Genomic DNA, 26445 nt, shown 5'->3' with positions numbered 1-26445 from the left:
CGAGCGGGCGCCATGACGCGTACCCCGGACGCGCCGACCAATCACGTTATTCCAGACTCGTATACATGTATATGGTGTTCGTGTTTCCGTGGACGGTGGTAGAATTTAGCAGATTCTCACGGGAAATCGTTGAGTGGCGAAAAGTTCTCCGCTTGTTATTAGCAGGTAAGCGTGGGTTAAGGGGCCGGACGATGCACGGGCGTCGCTGGTACGCGAAATAAGGGCAATTTCGCATCGTCTGCTTGGAGTGCACCGCGCAGGCTCGCTCAAAATGGCCGCCTCGCCTGCCGCGTTTGTTTGTGGTGGAGATGGAGGGCCGCGGTAGCCGATCGATACGGCGACTGGTCGCCCGCACGAGGAACTGCCGATGGTGTCTATGGCGGCTGTTGTGCGTGTTGCGGCGCGGCGCGACCTGCACGCGATTTACGCCCGGTGAGATCGAACGCGGTCGCGTGGCTAACGGGCTCTCGCACTCGGTGCAAGTGGTGTGCGGGTTCAGAGAGCGAGCGAGCAAGCGAACGGGTGCTTTGACACGGCACGGCCGGCCGAGACGATGACGACCGCGAGACGCGAGCGCGAACGTAGGGCGTGGTGAGAGAGCGTAGCCGACGGCGCGGCGGCCTCCCCGCAGACGCGAAACCCTGAGCCCTCCCTGATCGGGTGACCACTCAGAGGGACACACAAGGTGCGTACGCAACTCGCGATTTTCACTGGGCCTGCTCCATGGCTCAACCGCGGTACCACCGCGGTCATGAGCTTTGCGGCCCCGGAGGTGGTCTCTTTTGCGTGTGCCCTGCGCATTTTCATTGCCCCCCCAAACGTATCGCCGTCGCCGAACAAACGCGCATCCTCTCTCTCTTCCATCGAGTCACCGCGCTTCTTCTCATCAACCGGCCTTCTTTAAACTCATCGTCCCGCTCTCTGTGTTTTATCACTCTTCTCTTCTTCTCTCTCCTCTCCTATCCCACTTCCCTACTTTTTTTCCATCATGCTGTGCTACACGCCGATACGAAACCTTCCCCTAAAAGCGTTACATCGAGATCCTCGATCGTCTTCACGATCACGCCGACCAAGATATTCTTCCTCTCCCTCCCTCTTACCGCGTGCTTCTCACGCACGAGGACGCGTGTGCTCGCTTCCAGATCTTACGCGCGGGAAACGCTCCCGAATGGATTCCCATGTTGTCGATCTTTCAAAAAGTATATCTCCGATGCTTTCTTTCTTACTATGCCGTGATCGTTTTTTCTTTTTTCGCTAGTCATCCTGTGGAATATACTGTACCCCTCGATTCGGCTTCCGATATCATACGTTCTCTGTGATTATCGCCGTATTATTTTCAATTACTGTACTCGTTACCTTGAATTTTTAAACATTTTTCGTTTGAATTGGTAATTTCACACTTTGCATTCATCGCTGAAACATTCGGTTTCAGATAGGGTACACTCTATGATTTATTCTATGTTTACTATCTTTTTGTTTATAATCATTATACTATGTATACTCATTAGCTCGAGTTTTCAAACGTTATCAGTTTGAATTGGTAATTTTCGGCATATTTATTGCATTGAAAGCTGAGTAGCCCCAGCTGCTACCCACCTAATTTTGTAATGATAGGGGAACACTGTGATATGGTAAATGGGGCAGATGCTAAAGGTTCTAAGTGTGACTCAGTTATGTTATCTTATTAGTATGTATATCTAGATCACTAATGTTACTCAAATTCAAAGGGCTTTTAGACCATAGAGTGGCACATATGGTTCGGATTAAAACTTTTAGTACTTAGCCATGCGAGTATGTATAGAATACTCATCCAATTACAGAATAGAGACTTGCTATCTTCTTGTACACAAGTGGATTAAATTCTGTATACATATACTAGTAAATGCTCTAATGCAAAGGGTTTAAAACAAAATTTTACTAGCGGTATATAGGTTGATATATAGTTTGTTCAATAAGCGAATATATGTCCAATAAAATTTAAGATGGATATGTTACCTCGCTGTACAATAATGAGAAAAATCTGTGTATATGCGTTGCTTTGACAAAATCCACACTATGCAAAACAGTATGTAGTCCTCTGCGATTGCAGCTGCTTAGAATAATCCACGGCGAAAGGATTAATTGATGACTATTTTAGGTTTTGTTAGTTACTTATTTTCAGCTTACATTGTTGCGAAGAATCACTCGACAAGATCTTTTTGTTGTGTATTGTTTCCAACGAAAATTTTGGGTTTTCCATTTAGGTGAAGGTGATGTAGAGAAGAAACTGAAACAATCCAAGACCAACATCCGCATTGGGACACTGCAATATATCGGAGGATAACACGGGCGACGACGATAAGAAGATGGTATCTCTGCCAAACACAGAGTCTGGCACAATGGACAGAATTTCAGACGATGACGATGACGAGCCGAGTAGCGGATCCGAGACGTACGAGGAAGGCGACCTCCTCACGGCTGCCATGGACGATGACGTTACGGCCCAGCTAGCAGCTGCAGGTTGGCAAATCAAACACGCTAATGGTGATTTCCATTTTTTTGCTTTTCACCTTTTGAGTTATTTCTGTTCTAATTATTCTCATTTGCAAGTAAAAAGAAAAGAGTAACATGCAGGGTGCACCAATGATGTTAAATGAATTGATTCGTTCGAACTAAGAGGGGAAAGCTTACTGGAGAAGCCTGTAAATTCTATCACGATGTTGCTGGTACAATCATATATTCGATTAGCTGTGTGATTAATCAAATCTCATATTCGTTCATAGTCCATCCATACGAAGTAATAGGTACTTGTGTATCGTAGAATTCTTTGTAATTGATTAGCTGAAATTGTTAGAGGGAAAGTCTGTATATATAGAATTGGAGTTGTTGATTTTCTGCTTAACGGAAAAATACAGAAGCGGATACTGCCTGCCAATGATACATCCAATCTGGTAATTATCGATGATCTGGAAAAATTGAACAGGATTGAACTCTCTAATATTATTATCATTTTTTCTACCTTATATATTACTTTACATCTCTGCAGAAGTTTGTTATTTGTTTCTCTATTTATGTCATTGACAGCGCAGCATGAATTTATTATTTTTTTCTCACAATTTTCATTCGATTCTTTGATGTTGTAGTTGTAACGCAGAATAGATGCATACATACCATAAAGACGCTATCGCCGAATGCATTTTACATTGTTTGTGTGCTGTATTATTATTTGCTTATGTTATTATCTTATTCACATGGAAACACTGTTTTTATTTTGTCAATATTTGTATGCGATTATCGTTTGCATTGATTTGTTTAATATCGTTTTCTGTTGTGTGTACTTTAACATTTGTTGGAACTTCTTCGTCTCAGATTCGGTTCATCGCCCAAGTTTCTGTTTCATTATTTTATTTATTTATCGTTTTAGAAACGATACAATAGTTAGTAGATATTCATTTTCACCTAGTCCAACAGAGTAACCAAGAGTATATATATTTTCTCTATCATACTTCATGTAATTGTACATATACATTTGGGTACCGAGCACGTTTCATATCACTACCGCTTTCGCATCTCATATGTTTTTGTATGTACGTACTACAGATGTATACTGGTGTCAGCAGAATGTACGTAAACACATACTTTTAAACAAGCCTTTCGAACTTTAACGAAACTTTCTTCGGTTCATTCTGCTGACACAATTCGGTGTGGGACTGGAAAACCGAAAAACATATAATTAATAATTTGCACATTTAGGCCCTGTTGGCGTAGCCGCAGCCGCCGCCATTGTGTCTGCGAAAAAGAGGAAACGACCTCATAGTTTCGAAACGAATCCTAGCATCAGGAAGAGACAACAAAATAGACTTCTGAGAAAACTCAGAGTAAGTACATCATTAGGAATCTTCATCTAACCTGAAGAGCGACATCTTTCCATTGAAAAGTTGAATTTACAATAGAACCTTGATTATCCGGGTCTCTGATGTTCGAATTCTTTATCGTCTGAATACTTTCCACAAAGAATTAGTTTGCGTTAAACCAACCCGTACGCTACACACTTTACTGCACACTTCAATAAGGATTAAATTTAGCACTGAAATTATGTAATTGTTGTATTATCCGAACAATCATGTTCCACTAATTAGTACGGATAATCGAAGTTCTGTTGTAATTAATTGTTGATTTTAATTAAATCTGAAATGTTGTTGTTGCAGCAAACAATAGACGAATTCGCAACGCGAGTTGGACAGCAGGCAGTGGTGTTGGTAGCCACGCCTGGAAAGCCAAACAGTAGCTATAAAGTATTCGGAGCGAAACCGTTAGAAGATGTAGTCAAGAATTTAAGGAATGTTATTATGGAAGAGCTTGAAAGCGCACTGGCGCAACAAGCGCCACCTCCAGTACAGGACGATCCATCTTTATATGAATTACCACCCCTCATCATAGATGGTATACCAACCCCCGTGGAGAAGATGACTCAAGCTCAGCTCAGGGCATTCATCCCCTTGATGCTGAAGTACTCCACGGGTAGGGGTAAACCTGGCTGGGGAAGGGATAGTACACGGCCACCCTGGTGGCCCAAAGAGCTGCCATGGGCAAACGTTCGGATGGATGCGAGGTCAGAGGATGAGAAACAAAAGGTACGTGAGCCTTGTTTCTTTAAACCGCCTACAGACGATATACGATTATCTGCCTGTAATGCACGATTACACGATTCTTATAGAGGTTTTTGCGTTGATTCCGAATCTGCCCTTAATTTTTCCTCTAGATGCACAGAGTTTTTGAGAAATTTGATTTTGAAAAAAAGACATATTTTACAACTTTGAACAAATATTGTGATGTTATTATAAAAGATTCTGAATTGTTCTTTATAGCAAACGATTCTGTAGACTTTCCCGAATCCAGTGATATCCAATATCAATATATTATGAACGTTTAAACATGTTTAAACAATCGTTAAAGATGGAGAGACACCACTTTTGCACCAATTTTTGAGAATATTTTTCAGTTTATCTTAAAAAATAAGGGTCCAGCGTAAAATCGGATTATATCACACGGTAGAGCAAATTTTTATCTTGAGAAACCTCCCTTTGAAGTTTGGAATCGACGTTTTTTCGAATCAGAAAGCAAAATATCTTCATCCGACATGAGTTGCCGTCAGTGGCGCTCACCTCTAGCGCGATTGATCGACGGGATACGGAGCGAAATGTTTTTTGGCTGTTGTACAGTGTTATTGTACGATAAATCGTATCGTCTGTAAGCCGTCTTACAGTAAAGTCGCGATCTAGCTCCCATCGCCTGGTCCGAGCAGAGACAGAGATCGTATAGGGAAATTATTTTTTTATGACTGCGTCGATCGCGCCGACCGCGCCGGAAGTACAAAGGTTGTTTCATTTGTTTCAGATCTCATGGACGCACGCGTTAAGGCAAATTGTAATCAACTGTTACAAATTTCACGGAAGAGAAGATCTTCTGCCTGCGTTCAGCGAAGAAGACGACAAGTCGAACGTGTTGATTCAACAATCGACTCCTCACTCCTCGTCGCATCCGTCACACTCGTCTACCCAGGGCCAAGGTGGACAATCACAACAACAGACGGTGGGAGTTGTTCGCCTGAGCAGCACGGATTCATCTAAGGGAAACTCTTCGCCAGCACAAATCATTGCCGCGTCTCCTACAACTCTTGCCACTGCCACTCAGGTGGGAGTGGGTAGAGTACTTAAAAAGAACGAAGGAATTGAACGAAGCAACATGATCGATAGCTGTGCGATCCAACTAGTTTCGCATGCCTAATCTTCCCACTTCGATCTAAAGTTAAAATAGGTGTTTGGTAGCCAGCTATGTAGTCATGGTGTTTCTTCAAATCCCCAAGTAGAGAAATATTAGAAATCGTATTCTTTTGAACATAATTCGTATTTATGTTCATGTGTTTGGTTTCCCTTATTTGAGTTTGATCTGTATTTTATTTCCATTGTTATTACTAGACTGTGTTTTATGCATTTATGAAAAAAATGAACAGCCGCAATTTTGAAGGAAGCAATCCATTTTTATTTGACTCCAGAATCTTGTAATCGATGATGGAAAGTTTTATTTCGCATAAAAATCCGCAGTCTGGTTATTACATATCGTACGCGACCATGTATCATACGTTTTTTGTTCAGTTATGTCTCTTGAAATTTTTATACTTTCTTCGTTCGTGTTTAGTACCATTTTATTTTCTACGCGTCTAACGGGAGTCGTTTACGAACGTTCTTTTTAATTATGCTTTTCTTACTGTAGATGACGACCCAATATCCAGCAGTTTTGCAGACGATAACGAATCCCGATGGTACTGTGTCTATCATCCAAGTGGATCCCAACAACCCAATTATCACGTTACCAGATGGTACAACGGCACAAGTGCAAGGCGTTGCTACCGTAAGTTATTAGACTTAGGGAGTAGACATTTGCGGACGTTTTTATCATAAAGTTTTTGAGCGAATTTTTAGGAATTTTTCGCTGTAACTATAGAAGTAATAATAATCAAAATTATTATTATTAACAACTGCTTAACAAAACCGTGGAGAGTATTTTCATAAAAAAAAGTTACTTTAAATCAGGGATTCATACCGGTATAATACCGGTATACAAAATAACGGTATTATACCGGTATTACCCCAATAACCTTTATAGAAACCGAAATACCGGTATGACACCATACCGGTAAATGGAAATACCGGTATATTTCAAGAACTTATACCGGTATTTTCGCTTGTACGTTGTACCGAAATACCGGTATGATACTATTTGAAAGTACCGATATATTTTCTAATATTTGCCGGTAATTTTTTTAATTTTCTTATTTTATTTAACAACAACAGACGTCTTGCGACAACGAACAAGCGATACCGTGACGACGCACGGAGACCGCCGCGCTGCGGAGCGCGGAAGGCGGAAATAATTGAATACGCGGCAAGGCCAAAGGCACGTAGGATTTTTGTTTTAATAAAGCAATCTTTCATTTCGTCATTAGCCATCACGAACGACATACGTTTTTCGAGTAAACGAAAGGGACATTCGTTGCTAGGCCCGACCAAGCTCGAGGCACGCACACGATCATGTTCTGTCTCATCGACACGGACGTGTGGACTGTAGTAGACTTTTGTCTATATGTATAATTCTACACAATCAAATTTTGTAAGAACTTTAGCAGCTCATATCTCAATAACTATTTGTTTGCGACATGTGGCTCCTTTCAAACATTTTCTCTTCTCGATGAGTAGAAGGCGTTGATGTAAAAAAAACTTTATCAACAATTTTCTTTGTTATAAACAATTTTGCGGCAAGTTTCTCTTACAAATGTCCACCGATCCAGAGGTGTAGATTCACCCCTAGGACGGATGACCATTACTTTTTATTCACCATGTAGAGTATTCCAATTTTCAGCCATAATAAAGAAGTCGGGATGCAGTGTATAAATACGACTGGGAGTAACTGCATTTACGACTACTTACTGTAATTTCGTGACCACACTCATTAATTATGCATGTCGATTTATTTTGCGATGAATTATACTCGAAGTATTCAAAAACAGCATTTATCTTCCTTCGATCCATTTCATACACTGACACTGACTCTATAATTGTACTAAGATTAATGCTAGAAAAACTAAAAACGAACTAAAATAACGCACTAATGAACTATAATGAATAAGAAATATTCTAATATCAACTAAAAAGTAAGTATAAAGTATTAAATATATACAATAACGGATAACGTTCCGATATCGAAAAAGTGGTATATACGGAGGAAAAATGGAGGTGGTGAGGGGTCTGAGAAAACGTATGTCGTTCGTGATGGCTAATGACAAAATGAAAGATTGCTTTATTAAAACAAAAATCCTACGTGCCTTTGGCCTTGCCGCGTATTCAATTATTTCCGCCTTCCGCGCTCCGCAGCGCGGCGGTCTCCGTGCGTCGTCACGGTATCGCTTGTTCGTTGTCGCAAGACGTCTGTTGCTGTTAAATAAAATAAGAAAATTAAAAAAATTACCGGCAAATATGAGAAAATATATCGGTACTTTCAAATAGTATCATACCGGTATTTCGGTACAACGTACAACCGAAAATACCGGTATAAGTTCTTGAAATATACCGGTATTTCCATTTACCGGTATGGTGTCATACCGGTATTTCGGTTTCTATAAAGGTTATTGGGGTAATACCGGTATAATACCGTTATTTTGTATACCGGTATTATACCGGTATGAATCCCTGCTTTAAATAACCTTAGGAATCACTCCTCTCGGGGAAATAAAACATTTTTGGGACTCCCAGTATAGCAGCAATGTGTTACGCAAAATTGCCAAGTTTATTCTCAAAAAAATTCTGATTCTCTAAACTTTAAAGGTTAACCCTTTGCACTCGGAGTTACTTTAACTGGAAAATTAAAGATTTCTTCCGACCCGGAATATTTCCATTCTCAATGATTTTTTAAATTTGGTGGATATGAAATTGATATATTATCTCATACAATACTTAAACGTGTAGTAATTGATTAGTAGACTGCGGATCTTTATGCAATTATGACTTTTGAAAATTTTTAAAAAATGTTAGGATATGAAATACGACAGAACTTGGTACGATTTTCATTTATTTTACATCTATAAAGGCTACTACCACGCAAAATAAGATTTTACTTGATTCGAGTTTCTCTCTTAAAATTCGCCTACAAAAATTGAAAATTGCATAAACATCCGCAGTTTATTGATTAGATACTAAATAGTGATAGAGCAATCTTTAGTGGCGCCAATCTTAGTGGCTATGGGTTAAAAAATATGTATTCGGGAGAGTTTACAGAATGTGGAAGTAAGCAAGAAACAGTATATAGCGTTTACGACGAAGATGGAAAAAATTGACGACGTTGAAGCAGTGTACAGGCAAGAAATGACTTGATGTTTGTTTGGTGCAGATTCACACGAGTCAAGGGGAAGTTCAAGCTCTCGCCGAAGTGGCAGGTAGCGCGGAGGGTACTAGCGTCGCTGTCGACCTGAACAGTGTCACAGAAGCGACACTAGGCCAAGACGGTCAGATCATTCTCACCGGAGAAGACGGACACGGTAAAACAGTTTTCTATAGGCTCTGCACCGTCGCCGGCCAGGAGCTACTTGAGCAGTGAATTCGTTTTTACACTGGCCCAGGATCCTTTGTTGTTTTGCATGCTGTCTGCTACGCTCCGTTCAAGAAACTACCTACCGTTCTACTACCTTGTGCAACGAGAGTAGAATTGTCGAATTAGTTTAATCACTCTTTTTCTTTTTTTTGGTACTGTACATAACACGGCAATTTCACGCCTCGAGGAGCTATGCACAGCTTTGTCTTAATTTCATTATTCTTTAAGAATCCATGATATACACCGCGGGCGCGCGCACACAACGGTTTAACCATTGTCTTTTCAGAGGAGCATTCAAAATATACGAGAGAGAAAAAAAATATTCTCTTGTTTTTTTCTTCTTTTTTACGAAGCACGTTAAGCGGACCCTACACGGTCAATCGGAATGACAGTCACGTCGAAGATTGACATTCGGATTGATCGTGAAAGATTAATACTGACGGACTGATGAAATGGACTGACGGATTTCCAGATATTTGGAAATATTCCTTCGTGATTGAAGTAAGGATTGACAGTCTGACTGTTCAATCAGACTGTCATTCCTGATTGACCGTGTAGGGTCCGCTTTAGAAAACACGTCGCATAAAACAGAAAAAAAAACAGAACAGTCCCATGGACCAGTATATAGATTGCTCTCGATAGAGTGTATTGTCTTTTTTGTATGTGTTTCTGTACGTCAGACTATTCTCTCTTTCCTAGATGCTGCTTTTTTATACTCTTAAAATAGATAAAATGATTCAGTGTGTATGAACCGAAGAGATAAATTATATATATATATATATATATATATTGTTTTTTAAATGTTTCAGTTAATTTACTCGAGACCATGATATATATAAGCATCGGTACATTTGTTAGTAAACATTTGTACATCGGTGCGTTACATGTGTATAGTTTGTACTCCTCTGGAAGTATATATGTATACAATACATATACATAAAAAAAGAATGATCGTAAACGTCGTGACATTTTGGGATGTGTAAATTGTTAACGATAACAATCGAATTGCAGTTCACATGGATTCTTAAGATTTTTTTTAATTTAACGAGAAAATAAAGAGGAAGGTATATCACTTCACGAATCGCGACAAAAACCTGTCCCCGTTCTATGAAACACCACTTACCACTTATTACCGAAGATTTGGTGATTTACTTTAATTAAAAAAAAAGAAACAAAGAGAAATAAAACTGCTGTACATAGAGTATTTTTTGTTGATGTTTTATTATTTTATAGTTGTAGTCTGCAGCTTTTGTTTAAGCTACTCTCGTGATCGGCGTGTTTAATTTTATTTCGACTAAAAAGAAAAGAGAGAGAGACGAACACGATTCAATGTACGTATTTGTAAAACCGGGTTCACAGACATTCATCGATTCTCAAATCTCACAAAATGGCTTAAACATTTGTTGCTTTTTAATTAATGCCTTATTTTTCGCGAGCCTTAGACGCGGATTATGTTTTTGTTTCGCGCATTTAACGATGTTATCTGCTGAAAGGCTGCGCCCGGGGAAAACAATCGAGTATCTATTTTGTTTAAGTAGTAAGCTGACTGCTGATCTTTATACATTCCAAAATTGTTGAATAATAAATGCAAACAATTTTTAGTTTGCTTAAAGATCCGCAGTATAGTAATAAGTGTATCCTGTACACGTATCGAATACGTTCACGTTTTTCCTTGGCGCAGCCTGTTGGTACATAGAATATTTGTTTATTTTTCACGGTTTTTCATACTGAACGTCTTGAGCAAGGTGAATGCACCTAAGTTGTAGACCAATATCCTTTACGCTGCTGTATCGTAAACTGGTAGCATCGGTAGCCGACGGTAGCACGCAAGTCCGGACAAGACAACGGGATGTACCAGTACATTCTTTCAAGACAGATTTGTAATTGTCGACCACACGAAAACCAACTACACGCGACTTTGTGGTTCACGCGTTCACGCTGCGCTCTCGTCAAGTAATTCCCAGTTTGCTATACAGAACGAGCAGGGCATGAAAACTGTTATAATTTCGATTTCGGTTCTTAAAACAGTCGCGAAGAACCCTAATCTCGAATCATTCTTACGTATCACCGAAACTTCCATGGTGATTCAGTGCGAACAGAGCTTAAGGATTACATCTTTACTTGATTTGATGACATTTTTAGAATGTATGTAAATTTTCAATATATACAGATCCACGTAATAAAAAGTTGTGAGAAAAAACTTTTCATATTTTTTCTCTGCGATTCCAACCGATTGCAATTTTGGAAAAATTTCTTTTCCACGCTATGTGGTAAACTAACTGTTCAAACTTCTCGAAAAGGAATCCAAAACGTACAGTTCAACGTTAAAAAAAGTCTGTTTAAAAGTGTTCAAAAGAACTAATTGTTCGCAACGGGGAAACAAGAAGCGTAATCGAAACGTGTATTGGCTGGAAGAAATTTCGGTTGTCCGTAACAATGATTCGAGATAAAAGTTCTTCGTAATTGTTTGGATCGGAACCTTTGTACAGTAATGTCCGACTGTAAGTCGTTTTTGGGTTGTATTGTGACCTAGATATGAGCAGGACACTATTTGTGGCTTCAAAGATCGCGCCGAACGTAGAACAGAATAGCGAAGCTCAAGAGGCCTCGGTTGCCGAGAAGTGTAAATATAACTAATCCAATAACAAAACTTCTTTATTCTTCATTATTTTTTAATGGGACTTTGACCAACATATTATCTGTGGCATTTTATCGTGTCAGACTCGTGTTGAAAATTTTGAACACAGTCTAATAAATATGTATGTTATTGATCTCTTTTAAACCGAGATGAAATTCTAATTTGGTTTTGTTAATGTATAGTTATTGAAGAACATGTAATGGGCAGCGTAAGGGACATGCAGTCAAGCTTTCAGCAAGACTCACAGTCGGACATTACTAGACTGCGGATCTTTATGCGTTTATAGCAAAATTGAGTGAATGAAATTGAAAGTTGTTGAAACATTTTAGGAATTGAGGATGTCGATATATGATTTCTCCTGTATTAAAATCATTAAGGGAAGAAATAACATTCAATTTGGTTTCTATTTTTTGCAGTCGATGCAGACAATTTTTATTTTGCATAAAGATCCGCAGTCTAGACATTACTGTATAACAGTTTTGAACAGTTATTTTCGGAATCGTTGAAAGCCCTGAGAAAAACAAGCGCCTGGTGAACAGGGCAGAACACAGGACAGTTGTCTCTCTGTTTCAGGCTATCCTGTCTCGGTGTCGGGAGTAATTACGGTACCGGTATCTGCTAGTATGTATCAGACAATGGTCGCCAATATACAGAGTGACGGTACGATGCAGGTAGTCACGCCGATGGTCCAAGTACCGAAAGTCGAGCCGGGGAACGGAGAGACTAGCATCGAGGCCGTCACTATACAAGGTCATCCTATGACAATGATTAACGCAGCCGGCGAGCATCAAGTACTGCAAGTGATATCATTGAAGGATGCCAATGTCCTCACCAAAGCCATGCAGGCTGAAGTAGTGAAGGACGAGGACAGTCAGCAACAACAAACCGTCTCTAGTCCAGAATAAACGCGTTTTACATAGTTAATAAACGAACAAACAAAAAGAGAACAGAATAATACAACGGAAGCAAAGGAGAGCGAAAGAGAAAGAGTACGTTTTAGTGGTATTTAACAGAAAATATGAAAAACAATAAAGAGAGAGAGAAAGAGAAAAGAAAGAGTGAGAGTATTAGATATGTGTTATTAATATTAAGGAAAAAATGATTGTGTCTTTTTTGAATCATTGTGTAGTGTGTCCTGCTGTTGAGAACACAGTGAACGGATTAGCGGAGTCTGTCTGTCTGTTTGTCGGTCTGTCTGTCTGGGAACGAGGATGACTGAATTCTGTTCGACTCGTCGGACCTGGATGTAATCATATTTGTATTCAAGATTCATTGTAGACACTTAGAGTATTCACACTTGTAATTCGATTTCTCGAAGATAGTACTAATTTTTAGGGGCTGCTAATCAAGCTCTCCGATGAACCATCGCGAGACTCGAACGGTGTCCGCGCGGACCGGAAGTTTAAAAACTATACAATTCAGTCCAACGATCACGGACGCGGGAAACACGTTCGTCTAGTGTGTCGTGTCCAGAAGAGTGATCGATGTACCAAAGAAAATCTCGGATTTTATGTCAAATTATTTTGCCGGTGGAACCGATACTACAATATAAAAGTATTTCTTTTTTTTTTAACTGTATGCGCATTCGATTGTTATCGGAAAAGAATGATTTTACATATAAAACAAGATATCGATACCGTTGGTTCGTACACGAAGTTACAGAGGTGATTGATCAAGGTCACCTCAATTTTTTCATCAAGATGGATTGTAGTATGAATTGTGTACGAATTAGTGTGTTTGTAATACTTATTGAAACTGAATAATTTCAAAAGTGAAAGTTACTCGGTTTGTATAAATATCTAGAAGTTTTCCTCCATTTCAGAAAATTGAATTGACCTTGAAATCACCCCTGCAACTTTATAAACAAACTATCACAGTGTTCTCTCCAACGTGATTCGAGATATTTCTGCGCGTACAGTTGTAAAAAAAAAGACAATATAAATTAATTTCGTGAAATTGATTATCCGATGTGAATTCTTTTCTGAGCGAATCGGTGCTTGTGAACTTAATGTAATTCACTAGGAACAAGACGATGCTACTCTTATACTATTAATATTTTAAATTTAAAGAAAAAGGAGGTTTTTTTTAAACTGACGAGTAATCGAATTTCGCGGTTATCGGGATTCTGATCTGAATGTTTTTATATAGGTTGACAAATGAATTTGGCTGACAAGCTTAGTCTCGAAAGGAAAAAGCACCTTGCCTATTTTTCTGACGAATTCAGGTATAAAAGAAGAAGAAAAAAAATGTTTAGATCATTTCCCAGCGGTAGCGACGTGTATCAATACATATTACTGATAGTAGCGGTAAATGGAGATGAGAAAAAAAATGAAGAAATTTAAGCATTTCTGACGGGTACAAATAGGCTATAAGATTATCGTTTCTCTTTTTGGAAAATAAGAACGTACGGATTTGAAGTCTCAATGCACACCCATGAAAAAAACAACGTGATTAATTTTATGGCAGTTTTATTTAGACAATTACTTCTATATCTGTAAAGAACACTATATAATTCTCACGAAACAAAGACTGTAAGTCTTTCCATTCCGTTTTTTCTTTAACCGACGTTTTGCAAAAGAAAAGAAGAAAAAATAACTGATGTGAAAAACTCGAAGAATCATGTATTGTTCTTTATCTTGATTTGCAGATAAAGAAACGAGAATGTATTTATTTTTGTTATCGACGAAAGAAAAGAAACAAAAAAAAGGGAAGGATCGAGAACGTTTCCATGCATTTAAATGCCAACTCACTTTTATACTGTATCTAAAGTTAGGAAAAGCGTTATTTTTTCTGTGCAATCTTGTTTCAATGTTGCGGTTTCCGGTTTCGCCAGGAATGCGTGATTGACCGTGTCAGAATGTTGAATACATAATTTGATTTCGCTCGGCGATATATATATACGTATACACATACTTTATATATACGTATACAATTATCGTTCCTCTTATTGTTTATTTTACACATTTCTTTTTTTAGTACTTTTTACATACTAACTCGCGTGGACTGATGTATACGTGTACACGTACGAACTGGTATATTTATATTATTTTCTCTCGATCGATTCTCTAATACAATTCGTTTTTGTGATACTTACACTTAATTTATGTTTATCTCGGTACGCGTGTCTATATCCGTGAATGAAGTTCCTGAATAGGTGTGTAACAGTCTCTCTTCTACTCGTGGACACTGCGCCACGGGGAAAAGTCGTAACATTGAAACAACAAACTGCCCCGAACACCAAGTACGAACGATACCAAAAAATGAAAAAAGGTTTTTATAACATTATAGAAGAAAGTAGTCGAATTTACTAATTGTCGGTAGAACAGATATCACAAATGACTAGAAATCAATTGCTACATCGTATATTGTTTCTTTTTAATTCTTTCTCTCAATTTCTTTCTGTTCTATCCGAAATCGTGGCTATCACGTTGCAAAAAAGGAATATGTAATATATTAAAAAATACTCTCCCGATGTAAGAGGATCATGTTATATATATTATTTCTTTGGTTCTCGTTTGTAACGAAGCACACAGAACGTAAATTAAGTTGGATGTCGTTCGAAAGGAGAACAAGAAGTGTAATACCATTTTAGATAATTATAGATGTACGTGTACATGACTTTATCGCTGTGTATCTTACAAAATGTAATTTGTACATACGTCGTCGTTGTGTCACCTTTCCGCTTTGTTTACTTTTGATGTAAAAAGGACGAGAACTGGTAAAAATTGAAAAATATTAAGAGTTTAGAAGCAACTCAAAGAACCAATGGAAGTTGCTATTAAAATATAATACATACATATCATTTCGTTTTGTTAATTCGAAGAAAAAAAAGAACGCGAATCTTTTCCTCGCTCGACGATCGGTATGCTTTGAGTATGGAAAAGGCATGACACGAAATAACGATTATTGTTTTTATTAAAATCAGCTTTCGGTAACATGTATGTACAGATGTACCTTTTTTTCCTGGTTTCGACGGTTATCTTTTTTTCTCGTTTTCGAATGATCGTATGAAAGGCATCTTTCTATACATAAACACTAGATTTATATTTAAATATATTATCTAAATACAGGTTCAGCCGTACATTTCGTATACCGACTGAAGCGCTAACTCAGGTTTGTCGTAGCCGAGTTCTTCCGGTGTATTTACACCCAGTTCGTCCAGCGTAGGTCTGATCTCTTGTAAAATGTAGGGATAGATTTCGTTCAGTCTTGGTCCACACTTGTCCCTTATGACTTCCAAGAACCTAATAGCCAGCGCGTAGTCATTCACTTTCCTGCAGGCCTTTAGTGCTGCGCAGATGATTGTAGGCTCGGGTATGAGATCCATTCCTGGAAAAAAGCATTGGTAAGTGAGAAAGGAAGCAACTGTAATATACTAATATTAGTACTAGTACAGAAGTTTTATATTTCATGACTATGAAGGCCATCGAAAAGAAATTACACTTTTTTCACTGAAAATAGAAGACATTCTTTGCTCGTGAAAATTGTGAACAAGATTCGTTGCTTTAAGAATTCATACTATTCGACTTGAGAACATTTCGAGTACGAAAACGGAGCAGATAAATTTCCGAAATTCGTGAACATTTTCTAGAATCATTTAGTAGAACTCTGAGGTAATGTGAATTGAAATCTGATCGTTACTATCGAAGTCGGATACGATTTAGAGCAATGTACGTGTTCACTGCTAAACGTGACATCGAGTACTACGGTATTTTTTTCGAGAAAGAGGTAAACGAATATTCGATTACTGACCAGCTAATGCGTTCATAACTTGACGAATTTCCCAGCCATCAATATCTGGACGACTCAAGTATGTCGTGTATCTTTTATTGAAGTCCTCCTCGTTCTCCTCCGGACCATCATGCGAAGCACGGACATTCTGGACTCCGACAGCAGCGGTGCGTGGCACTATCGTGTTCCGCACGATCGACTGGACACGACCTCCCATAAAACGCAACATTTTGCGTTTGGTTTCACTGAAACAAATCAGAGAATTCGACAAGAGGTGAACGGCTGCAGTCGATTGCGTAAACCTGCTGATAGAAGACGAAAATTCGCCCAGAGCACAGACGATTCTTACTCTTATAGAGACGAAACTGGACGAAACTACGGTGCTCTTTAGAAGAAACAAATTCCAGTGCGCATGCGTCCACAAAATTGTACCTGTGAACCACTGTGAACGTATTTTCCAGTATTTTCGGAACTACGTTTTTTGCTACTGGAACGCTTTCATATCTATGTAAAGTAAATGTAAAATTCGTCTGAAGTGTGTGTGTGTGTGAATACAAATACTTTTTAACCATACAAATAACTTTTGAATAATATTCAGTTCATCAAATTATCTATATTTGTTAACACCGATTTTTAGAATATTACGTTTCAAATATCGCGCGCTTTCCAACGTTTCCAAATCAAAAAGATTCCGTGTTCAACAAGAGTTTCGCCTCTAGTATACTCTATGCTCTGTGCACAGACCGTTCGCACGTTATCGAGCCGAGCATTTATAAATATGAAATAAATTTGCACATTATATCACCTTTGTACCCTTGATAAGTAAAGCTGTCCTTACTAAAAAGTCGCGAAAAATCTGCAATTATATCTTTTCAAATAATTGCAAAAATCCTGTTGTATTTACGTACAGTAGAATTATTTTTTTCACCAACACTGAATTAAATGCTATAAAAAATAATTGGAAAAGAGACATCGATTTATATCGATAAATCTCGTTGATAAGATTGTTGTAACGCGGGAAAGATAATTTTACAGGCTGTACTTTTTCTTTAAAAGTTACAAGCGTTGCTTTATTCTTAAAATTATAACTCGTCAAAATCCTTGCCAATTAACCATGTACATAAGAAATATATTTAAACATCGAGAACGCTTGCTTCACATATCGATGTATCAATACATAAAATATAAATTTGTCAATTGTTTCTCTGTAACGAATCAACAACCGGACCCGTTTTTATCGTTGCGTGAGTATTAAATTCTATTTATTTAATCTCTTCAATGTTATTATTGAGTTAGAAATCTTTTATTTATTTGTGAGGGTTGGATAAGGCTGTTATCTATACTTAAACATGTTTCCCGAACAGCCCGCAACCGGGTGTGATTTAAATTTCTTTTTTCCAATGCACAAAAAGTATTTTGAGCTGTTTTAATTTCAACGATACAACAATCCGTTCTTTTATAAACAACAATTATTGTATCGAATATTTCAATCGACGCTACATAGAAAACTTGCTGCAGATCAATACGCGTGTTCGCGAGATATATACAACAACCCCTATTTCTCGACAAACGCGGACTTATGTATTCGGAACAGTACAAGGTTGATCTAACTTTAGAAATTTATTTTGCATCTAAATAGCGCCACCAGGAAGTAGTTAATTCTTAAACATCCAAAACTAATACTTTATGGTAACAACAGGAATAATTGGAATCCTATGATAGTTGATAAGAAAGTTGTTAAATATTCTTGAGAAGTTATTCATAAGTAGCATTTGCAGCATTGGCTCGATCAAAAAAAGGAATAATGAGTTCTGTTCGATTGTTGTCCGGATACGATATGCCCACCGTAGGCTTGGGCACATGGCAGGTGATTTACTATTAAATAATAACAAGAACTAGTTTAAAAGAGGCGATAAACTATATAGGAACTATGTACCACAGGCCAAACCCGAAGAAATTGAAAACGCTGTTACGACTGCTTTAGATGTTGGCTATAGACACATTGATACCGCATTTAATTACAACAATGAAGATGCAATTGGAACGGTATTAAAAAAGTGGTTCGCAAATGGTGGGAAACGAGAGAATCTCTTTATCACTACAAAGGTGATATCTATTAAATGGCAGAGACATTGATTGAGTATACGTTAAGGAAAATGATTAATTTTCATTTTCAGTTACCCCACTATGGTAATCGGCCATCGGAAGTAGAGAAATATATTCAGTTATCGTTGGAGAAACTTGGATTAGAATATCTGGACATGTACTTAATCCACATGCCTTTCGCTTTCAAAAAGGACAAGTCTACTTATGCACCGGCTACTCAGGAAGATGGAAGTTATGTCCTAGATCTCGACACGGATCCTGTTTTAGTGTGGAAGGTCTGGTATTGAAGAAAAATTACTGAACAGTATGTATATACAGGGTGAACCACGTTAGCAGTCCAACCGAAAATATTTTTATCAGATATAGCATGGTGTCAAGAGAGATTTTTTGTTATGTTATGAATAGACAGCAGATCTCTATGCAAAATAAAAACTTTCTACCTGATTTGCAGCAAATTGGAGTGAAGTAGATATTTATTTACCTTCTTGATATGTTTAATAGGTTGAAAATTATGTAACAGCATTTTTTAATTCTTATAATGTTTTAATCTTTGTTATAAATGCATAAAATCTGCTATCTAGTTATGATGCTTACTGAATTTATCTTGAAATCCTCTAACTGTTAGAATGTAACAGATAGGCGTAAAACATCGTAGGTGTATTTGAAAAAACGGAGTTGACTATATCTGATAAAAACATTTTCGATCGGACTGTTAATAACAGAGTAATTTCTACTGATCACCGTTCGTGGTTCACCCTGTATGTAAATATTTGCAAAGTAATTTCACGGACATATTCCATAAGCTTTTAACGCTCGTAGGAAATGGAAGAGCAAGTGATAAAAGGTCGTACAAGATCCATAGGTTTAAGTAACTTCAGCGAGAAACAAGTGTTAAGTATATGGGAAAATGCACAAATCAAGCCAAGCAACTTACAAGTAAGTATTTAAACGGAACGAACGCTGAGAGACAGATTACTGACACGTGATTCTGCGATTATTATCAGATAGAACTACATGCCTATTTGCAACAAACTTCGCTCAGAGAATTTTGCAAATCGCACAACATTATCGTAACAGCCTACAGTCCGCTCGCGTCGCCAGGAGCCAAAGTGCACTTCAAAACGAAATACAATGTTAGCGTCGAGAGCTATCCAGATATTTTGGGACATCCTGTGGTCGAAAAGCTGAGCGCAGAATACAAACGGATACCGGCACAAATATTACTGCGTTACTTGCTACAATTGGGTGTCGTTGTAATTCCAAAAAGCGCGTCCCCCGAAAGGATAAAAAAGAACATCGAACTATTCGATTTTGCATTGAATGAAGACGACATGAAACTGTTGGGTACTTTAGACAAGGGTGTACGAGGAAGAATCTTCAACTTCCTGTTCTTTAAAGGGTGAGCAGCTTGTTATAAAACCTATACAACAAAAACAACGTTTAAAATAACGTTTCGTATAATGATTCTTTCAGAGTCGAGAACCATCCGTTGTATCCTTTCAAAGATGAACTGACATCGTAACTGAAAAGAAATCGATATAAGTATGTAGTTTGTGTTTATATTTATGTATATTTATACAATTGGAAACTGACGAAATACAGTACAAAATAGAAAAACATTGCATGGAGGCACAATATATCATTATGTTAAAATAAGGACAACAGTAAGTGAAATAAAAAGAAAAAGAATATTGTTACATTTCAATGGAGTCTGTACAACATTTTACGTTGCATACGATGTTGGACTTCGCCGCGACGTATCATTGTGTGTATAACTTTATAGACAGCACGTTCCGGATATGCTTGTTTTACGAAATCTTTTACAATGTTCTGCTCAGACACTTGATTTCCAATAGGAAATCTACGTTTCAACTGTTTCTCGATGCGAGACAACATCTCGTGATCTTCGTCCGAGGTAAACCCTTCCGCTCCTGTTCAGACATTTATGTTTAGAAATTAGAATAATGAGGCTCGATATACGAGATCTGTCCGCTCACGGTACGCGCTATTAAGTGGGTATTCTGATTTTTCAAAAAATGGATTTCTAATGTAGTTATTTGAACAATGCAACTTGCGTCACAAGATATTCACAGTAAAATCTTTAAACGCGCTTTTTTTGAACCAGTTTCCACGATATCTCTAATTCAAATTTTAAGAGAATCTAATTTGTATCGTGCTGAATTTGACTTCGAAATGCCGTCATTTCGTAAATAATAAAAATTTTTTATTTTCTTTAATAATTAACAACTTCATTTTTCTGTTTCCGATCAGTAGAAAGACTGGAATCATAGCACAATCGTCGACATACTCTAAAAAAATATATAACTCAGGTAATTTTGATCAGTTTAACTTGAGAAAATTCAGTCGCGTACACCAAATGTCGATAAATATGTGTACAAAATCCCAATACCAAAGGTTTAGTAGTTTTCCTGAAAAAATTCCTAAAAATTTGCACCAAAACGGCCTAAAACATGAGAATACGCTCTTAAGCAATAAAATATGTAACCAGAACGAGAATAGAATGTGGGTGGACTGATAGCGCGCACCAAGTCTTAGGACAAGTATGTACATCCTAGTTGTTTAATTCTAGATTACCAGCTAGCGATCCGGACAGCGCGGCATCCATAGTTGAGACTTGAAACAGCCTGAGAGCTTCGTTGACGTGGACTTCAGTGGCAAAGGCCTGTAATTGCATTTTTGCTAACGATTCTGAGATTCTTATGACGGCTTCCAACTGACGCACTGTTATAGGAATAGATATTCTCTTCTCGGTATCCTTCTCGTGTTCCCGCGTGCTGGCTCGCATTACTACGTAACGATTTTTCAGTTTTTCACCCGCTTCTTTACTAAGTCTTGGACCACAGCGTCTGTGGAAGGCACGCACAAATCGATTCAGAATGGAGAACGTAATTGTTTCATGTTTGAAAGTACAAATAGGGTCTTACGTTCTGCAATAGTAGATATATTTTTTTAGTATGTGCAGCGGCAACTCCCCTTCCGCTGTCTGTTCCGTAACTTGGCCGGCATTGGTATGAAGACTCATCACGTGTTTTGCCATCGTTATATCCCTGTTCTGCTCGTGCTCATCTTTAACAATAAAAATCATATCGAAACGTGACAATATAGTTGGCATGAAATCTATATTCTCTTCCCCCTTTATGTCATCCCAACGACCAAATATGGAATTCGCTGCCGCCAGAACGGAACACCGTGTGTTCAATGTTGTAGTAATTCCTGCTTTCGCAATCGATATCGTTTGCTGTTCCATAGCTTCGTGTATTGCGACTCTGTCGTCTTCTTTCATTTTATCAAATTCATCTATACAAACAACACCGCCGTCCGCGAGAACCATAGCACCTCCTTCCATAACAAAGTTTCTCTGTAAGGTTTATAAAAACGATTTACTGTGGCGAAGACAAGTGTCACAATACAAATTTGAATTTGAATCGATTTTTCAGGAATACTAAACGTTAAACTGTATTTATTAAGCTTTCTTGTCTTTAACCAATGAACGAATCTCAAAGAATTGTTTGATATCTTAAGAATTGTTGATTTTACAGACGTGTAAAAAAACGTGTCATCCTTTTTTCATTAAATCATAAGTCTAGAACTATCAACCCGATGAAAATGTGTTTTTGGGAGCTTATAGAGAAAACCTAAGAGTATCTACTAAAAATGTTACCATTTGAAAAAAAATTTTTTCTCCATTTATTTCGCAATTGTTTTAAACAAGTGCCGTGTTTTCAATGCGGGCCACTTTTTAAAAAATTGGACTCTTTTTAAAAGGATGGACATTTGCATTAAAATTCATTAAAAAATTATTCTTATCCACTGATAATCATCGTAATAAATATAAATTGTTTGTAATCATTTTTAATTGTTAAAATCTGTTGTCCCAAAATAAAATTTAAAATCGTCCATTTGTTACTTATTTAGTAGTTTTAAGATAACTTTAATCACCGATGACTTTGGTTATAAATTTCTCTGTATATCTTGACATTTATTCTTCATATTATGAATATTTCATGAAATAATGAGTGTTTATCAGTATCTCTGAAAAATTGATTCAAATTCAAGCTTCTGCTATTAGATTAAAATAAATCGATGACTTCACATTTCCCTATTGATGTGCTTGCCATTGTACATCCGAGCATATAACTTAACGATGTAAATATATAATAATAGTTTACCGTAACCGGATCTCGCAAGACCGATGCTGTTAAACCAGCAGCCGAGCTTCCTTTTCCCGACGTGTAAACCGCAACCGGTGCTACCCTCTCGACAAATTTCAACAATTGCGATTTGGCTGTACCAGGATCACCTAACATTAAAATATTTATGTCTCCTCTTCTGCAGAGACCATCGGGCATTCTTTTCCTGGCTCCGCCAAATAATAAACAAGCTATGGCTTTCTTCATATCCAATGCACCAAAGATACTCGGAGCTATGCTCTTCGCAATCCTCTCGTATATATTAGTATCCGCTGCAATACGCCTGAACAAATCTTCTTCTTCGTTTGTAATACTTGGTTGGGTACCTGCGATCGTACACATTAGAATAGACAGTTTTCAGGGAAGTATTCTTGTTACTAACATACCACTGCCATTATTTTCTCCGTCTACAGAAATTCCAATAACTCGAATATATGGAGCCCGAACACCGACCAATGCTTTCTCTTTTGCTGCACCTCTACCACCAGTTCTCGCAACCTTTTTGATAGAATATATTCCCAAAATGAGAACTCTATTGCCCGGTACAACTCTGTCGCACAAATAACGGTCGCAATACACTTGCAAGTGTCGTGGCATTTCACCGTGCGGAATATGATCAGGCAGTTCTTGCAATTTCAGAACTTGAAAGTCAACGCAATGACATTTGTCCGGCATTATGAAGAACGGATCCAGTGGGCAGTTTGGTCGACCCGCTTGTTCTCTGTTGTAAATTGTTTATAGATGTTTTCAATATTTTTAGTATGTTATATTTATGAAGTTATTCAAATATATTGTTGGTGATTATTAGACAACGGATCTTTATGCAAAATAAAAATTATCTACCTGAATTGCAACAAGCTGGAGTGAAGTGGAAGTTTATTTTCTTTCTTAATATGTTTAATAAATTGAAAATAATGTAACAGTATCTTTAAGTTTCGCTAATGATTTTTTTTACTTTTTTAAATTACACCTACTCATTTTTGTCATAAATGCATAAAATCCACTGTCCAGTGATTATACTGTAGATTTTATGCGTTTACAACAAAAAATAGGAAGTATTAGGTTGGAACGAAAGTTCGTAGCGTTTTTAAATCAAAATTCAAAGATAAAAACAAGATATTTATTCATAGGTTTATTGAATAACATGATAAGTCACCTAAAAAATGGCAAAAAGTAATAGAAGATAATGGGAAATATGTATATTGAACAAATCTATGTATAAATACCCTAATTTTAACTTTGAGATTTTATTTAAAAACGCTACGAACCAATCTAATAATTAAAGAATTTAAGTTTGGCTTGTTATAATCGATATTGACAATTTTGATTTTGCATAAAAATCTGCAGTCTAGCCAAGATGCTTACGTTGTACATTTCCTGGGTAAAACGTATCCCTCTAAACCAGGTTTAATGTAAATGTTGGTCTGCATGCTTCTGCAAGAGCGACATTGTATGGCAATCTTTGTGGCTTTCGCTCTAATTCCAGATGCGGAAATAACAATACCTGGTATTTTAATCAGCTTAGACACTGCGTCGGGCTAATCAAATATGAATAAACAAATGTAACTATTGTATTCGCTATCATTCATCGAGGAAGAATTTTGTAAGTGTTCTTACTTTCATGCCCCTCAAGGAACTTGGATGCGCATCCGAAGACAATAACACTTGTATATCCTCGACCTTTTCTTCCCCTTCGGGTCTGGGAGCGGTAAGTTCATCGGCCAAATCTCTCGCAGCTTCCTCCAAAATTGGCAAATATTCTGTCGGATGTTTATAAACTTTCTCCGCCAAGGATTCATCGAAAGCTGCTAGATCTTCCAAATTAACTTCTACCCAATACTGGCCAAGATTATAATTCCGCTTCAAAGTATCTCTAAATAATGATTACGATAAAGAACATAGTATATAAATAACAATACAATAGTATATAATTTTACATACCTGTATTTGTAATTGAAGTTTCCCTCGTGAAACTGTCTAATAAATTCCATAAACTTCTTTTTAAAGAATTGAAGATTAGTCTGCGACTGAGCTTCGTTAGTGTCGCGTACCGAAAAATTATCGGAAAAGAATATTCCTGGGTCGTCGAATCCTTCCATTTCTCTCCGTTAATTTCTGTTAATTTTCAACTGTAAATGTAAACTATTCTCACTTGGGACATTGGCGGGAAATACTTGAAGAACTTTTAATATCTTGGGCATAGAATAAGAGTCACTAAGACTCAATGATGAGTAGGAATTGGTAGGAATCTTTATGTTGAGCATAGAATATACATCAATACATGAATATACAATAGAGTGTTGAGTGGAAATTTTGTATAATTTCTAATGATTTCTAATGGTTAGACTGCGGATCTTTATACATTTATTGACATTTATGAAGAAATTGCTTGGGTGAAATATAAAATGGGAAAAGATTTTAAAAATTCAAGAATGCTGTAATGTCGTTCTTAAAAAGTTCAAAATAAATTTTTATATTATTTTTGCTTTCCAGAATCAATGCAAAACATTTTTATTTTGCCTAAAGATTCGTAGTCTACTATATATATATAATGGTAATTTTATTATTATGTCACTTGAAATTAGTCGAAAGTTGTAAACCAATAGAACAGACGCATTTTGAGCCGCAATCGTGAAACTTTTCGATTCGATATATTTCGATATACTCTAGTAGACGACCGATTATATAATATTACTTCATGTTGGATGTCGAAATTGTTGGACTTGTCAGCAACAATTTTCAACCGTATCTCGTTTTATAGATAAAAAGAGGTAGGTACCGTTTCAAACTGTTTTTTTAATCGCCAATATAATTTATTTATGCTGGAGCAAGATTAACGTAGAGAAATTAATATTTTAGTATAATTCACGTATCTATTCAAATTCAATAAAATACGGATCCATTCATCATGAACGTAAATATGTAACTTAGAAAATCGATTCTAATTAATAAATATAATAGATATGTTTATACAAGACACAAATTCCTATTATTTTATTATGTATGTTTGTGTAATTCAATTCAGAAAATTGGTTTATGAAAGAAATATTGACTATTCACGTTGTAAATGTTTTTGTAATGAGAATATAAATTCTACGTATGCATATTTATTCATGCCTGTTGTTATTTAATCTACAGCGTGCTTGTTAACTGCGAAGTATAACAATTAAATGATTTTTAGCCATGGCTGATGCATCGAAAAGCGAGATCAACTCCCGGCGTATGAAATATCCATACACGCTTTCTGCGAAAATAGCTCAGTTTCCGGCCAAATATTATTTCAATAACCCGAACTCCTGGGTGTTCAAATACTGGGTGTTTGGTACACTTATATGCTTACCTATCTTCTATCAGATACAAAAACTTAGTAAGTATTTCACGTTAATAATAATTCAATAGTACATAATCTTTGCAAGGATAGTTCTTTATCATTTCTCCATTTTTATCGCAGGTTTCAGTCCAGAAAATGTAAAGAAATGGGACGAAGTCCACAGGAAGGAATTCTCAGGTGAAGCTCATCATTAAGCAATACCTCTACCGCTACTTTAGTATACATAATGTGTAACAGAAGTGTATGAAGGAAATACAGAAAGCCTTTGGAAATTAGGATTTCGAATTAGTAATGATTTTAAACAT

At 37.2% G+C, this 26445-nt stretch overlaps 5 protein-coding genes across 12 annotated transcripts; 3 read left to right on the top strand and 2 right to left on the bottom strand.

Annotated features, from left to right (window-relative positions):
* Positions 1-22: 22 nt before the first annotated feature.
* Positions 23-15563, top strand: Ewg (DNA-binding protein Ewg). Of its 6 annotated transcripts, none has more exons than XM_076427265.1 (8): positions 23-165; positions 2244-2523; positions 3733-3857; positions 4188-4613; positions 5377-5673; positions 6253-6390; positions 8923-9070; positions 12335-15563. In XM_076427265.1, the coding sequence occupies exons 2-8, from the start codon at positions 2346-2348 to the stop codon at positions 12664-12666; spliced, it is 1644 nt and encodes a 547-aa protein (XP_076283380.1). In that variant the 5' UTR covers positions 23-165; positions 2244-2345; the 3' UTR covers positions 12667-15563. The 6 variants fall into 6 exon arrangements, with proteins under 6 accessions (XP_076283380.1, XP_076283382.1, XP_076283383.1 ...); XM_076427267.1 differs by lacking the exon at positions 23-165 and adding an exon at positions 546-685 and having other exon boundaries at positions 2244-2499; XM_076427268.1 differs by lacking the exon at positions 23-165 and adding an exon at positions 546-685 and having other exon boundaries at positions 5377-5571.
* Positions 15564-15658: 95 nt separating this feature from the next.
* Positions 15659-16853, bottom strand: Cox5a (Cytochrome c oxidase subunit 5A). Its single transcript, XM_076427339.1, has 2 exons — positions 16514-16853; positions 15659-16090 (listed from the first exon to the last, which is right to left on the bottom strand). Exons 1-2 carry the CDS (start codon positions 16719-16721, stop codon positions 15834-15836), a joined length of 465 nt encoding a protein of 154 aa, XP_076283454.1. The 5' UTR covers positions 16722-16853; the 3' UTR covers positions 15659-15833.
* Positions 16854-17240: 387 nt separating this feature from the next.
* On the top strand, positions 17241-20217 carry LOC143210426 (aldo-keto reductase family 1 member A1). 3 transcript variants are annotated; one of them, XM_076427295.1, is made up of 7 exons: positions 17241-17736; positions 18271-18359; positions 18434-18598; positions 18670-18873; positions 19418-19534; positions 19603-19997; positions 20072-20217. In XM_076427295.1, exons 1-7 carry the CDS (start codon positions 17607-17609, stop codon positions 20118-20120), a joined length of 1149 nt encoding a protein of 382 aa, XP_076283410.1. In that variant the 5' UTR covers positions 17241-17606; the 3' UTR covers positions 20121-20217. The 3 variants fall into 3 exon arrangements, with proteins under 3 accessions (XP_076283410.1, XP_076283412.1, XP_076283411.1); XM_076427297.1 differs by lacking the exon at positions 17241-17736 and adding an exon at positions 17857-18181; XM_076427296.1 differs by lacking the exon at positions 17241-17736 and having other exon boundaries at positions 17858-18359.
* Positions 18051-25664, bottom strand: LOC143210406 (DNA replication licensing factor Mcm5). Its single transcript, XM_076427250.1, has 8 exons — positions 24751-25664; positions 24427-24682; positions 24175-24347; positions 23196-23530; positions 22789-23135; positions 21544-21977; positions 21194-21465; positions 18051-20529 (listed from the first exon to the last, which is right to left on the bottom strand). Exons 1-8 carry the CDS (start codon positions 24906-24908, stop codon positions 20300-20302), a joined length of 2205 nt encoding a protein of 734 aa, XP_076283365.1. The 5' UTR covers positions 24909-25664; the 3' UTR covers positions 18051-20299.
* Positions 25422-26416, top strand: Roh (reduction of Rh1). The gene is made up of 3 exons (XM_076427349.1): positions 25422-25580; positions 25991-26176; positions 26261-26416. Exons 2-3 carry the CDS (start codon positions 25993-25995, stop codon positions 26332-26334), a joined length of 258 nt encoding a protein of 85 aa, XP_076283464.1. The 5' UTR covers positions 25422-25580; positions 25991-25992; the 3' UTR covers positions 26335-26416.
* The last annotated feature ends 29 nt before the right edge of the window (positions 26417-26445 follow it).

Source organism: Lasioglossum baleicum, chromosome 7, assembly GCF_051020765.1.
Source record: "Lasioglossum baleicum chromosome 7, iyLasBale1, whole genome shotgun sequence".
In the NCBI taxonomy this organism is placed as follows: domain Eukaryota; kingdom Metazoa; phylum Arthropoda; class Insecta; order Hymenoptera; family Halictidae; genus Lasioglossum; species Lasioglossum baleicum.
This window is presented reverse-complemented; position numbering and strand designations above follow the sequence as displayed.

Excerpts from the sequence above, each read along its gene's own strand:
- Ewg (XM_076427265.1), top strand. The coding sequence starts at position 2,346 with ATGGTATCTCTGCCAAACACAGAGTCTGGCACAATGGACAGAATTTCA. Across the intron at positions 3,858-4,187 it reads GACTTCTGAGAAAACTCAGA|CAAACAATAGACGAATTCGC; the intron begins GTAAGTACATCA and ends TTGTTGTTGCAG. Across the intron at positions 6,391-8,922 it reads AAGTGCAAGGCGTTGCTACC|ATTCACACGAGTCAAGGGGA; the intron begins GTAAGTTATTAG and ends TGTTTGGTGCAG.
- Cox5a (XM_076427339.1), bottom strand. The coding sequence starts at position 16,721 with ATGTTGCGTTTTATGGGAGGTCGTGTCCAGTCGATCGTGCGGAACACG. Across the intron at positions 16,091-16,513 it reads AGTTATGAACGCATTAGCTG|GAATGGATCTCATACCCGAG; the intron begins GTCAGTAATCGA and ends GCTTTTTTCCAG.
- LOC143210426 (XM_076427295.1), top strand. The coding sequence starts at position 17,607 with ATGTACATAAGAAATATATTTAAACATCGAGAACGCTTGCTTCACATA. Across the intron at positions 18,360-18,433 it reads TAGGCTTGGGCACATGGCAG|GCCAAACCCGAAGAAATTGA; the intron begins GTGATTTACTAT and ends TATGTACCACAG. Across the intron at positions 19,535-19,602 it reads TCAAGCCAAGCAACTTACAA|ATAGAACTACATGCCTATTT; the intron begins GTAAGTATTTAA and ends GATTATTATCAG.
- LOC143210406 (XM_076427250.1), bottom strand. The coding sequence starts at position 24,908 with ATGGAAGGATTCGACGACCCAGGAATATTCTTTTCCGATAATTTTTCG. Across the intron at positions 24,348-24,426 it reads GTTCCTTGAGGGGCATGAAA|CCCGACGCAGTGTCTAAGCT; the intron begins GTAAGAACACTT and ends ATATTTGATTAG. Across the intron at positions 21,978-22,788 it reads TCTTGCGAGATCCGGTTACG|AGAAACTTTGTTATGGAAGG; the intron begins GTAAACTATTAT and ends TAAACCTTACAG.
- Roh (XM_076427349.1), top strand. The coding sequence starts at position 25,993 with ATGGCTGATGCATCGAAAAGCGAGATCAACTCCCGGCGTATGAAATAT. Across the intron at positions 26,177-26,260 it reads CTATCAGATACAAAAACTTA|GTTTCAGTCCAGAAAATGTA; the intron begins GTAAGTATTTCA and ends TTTTTATCGCAG.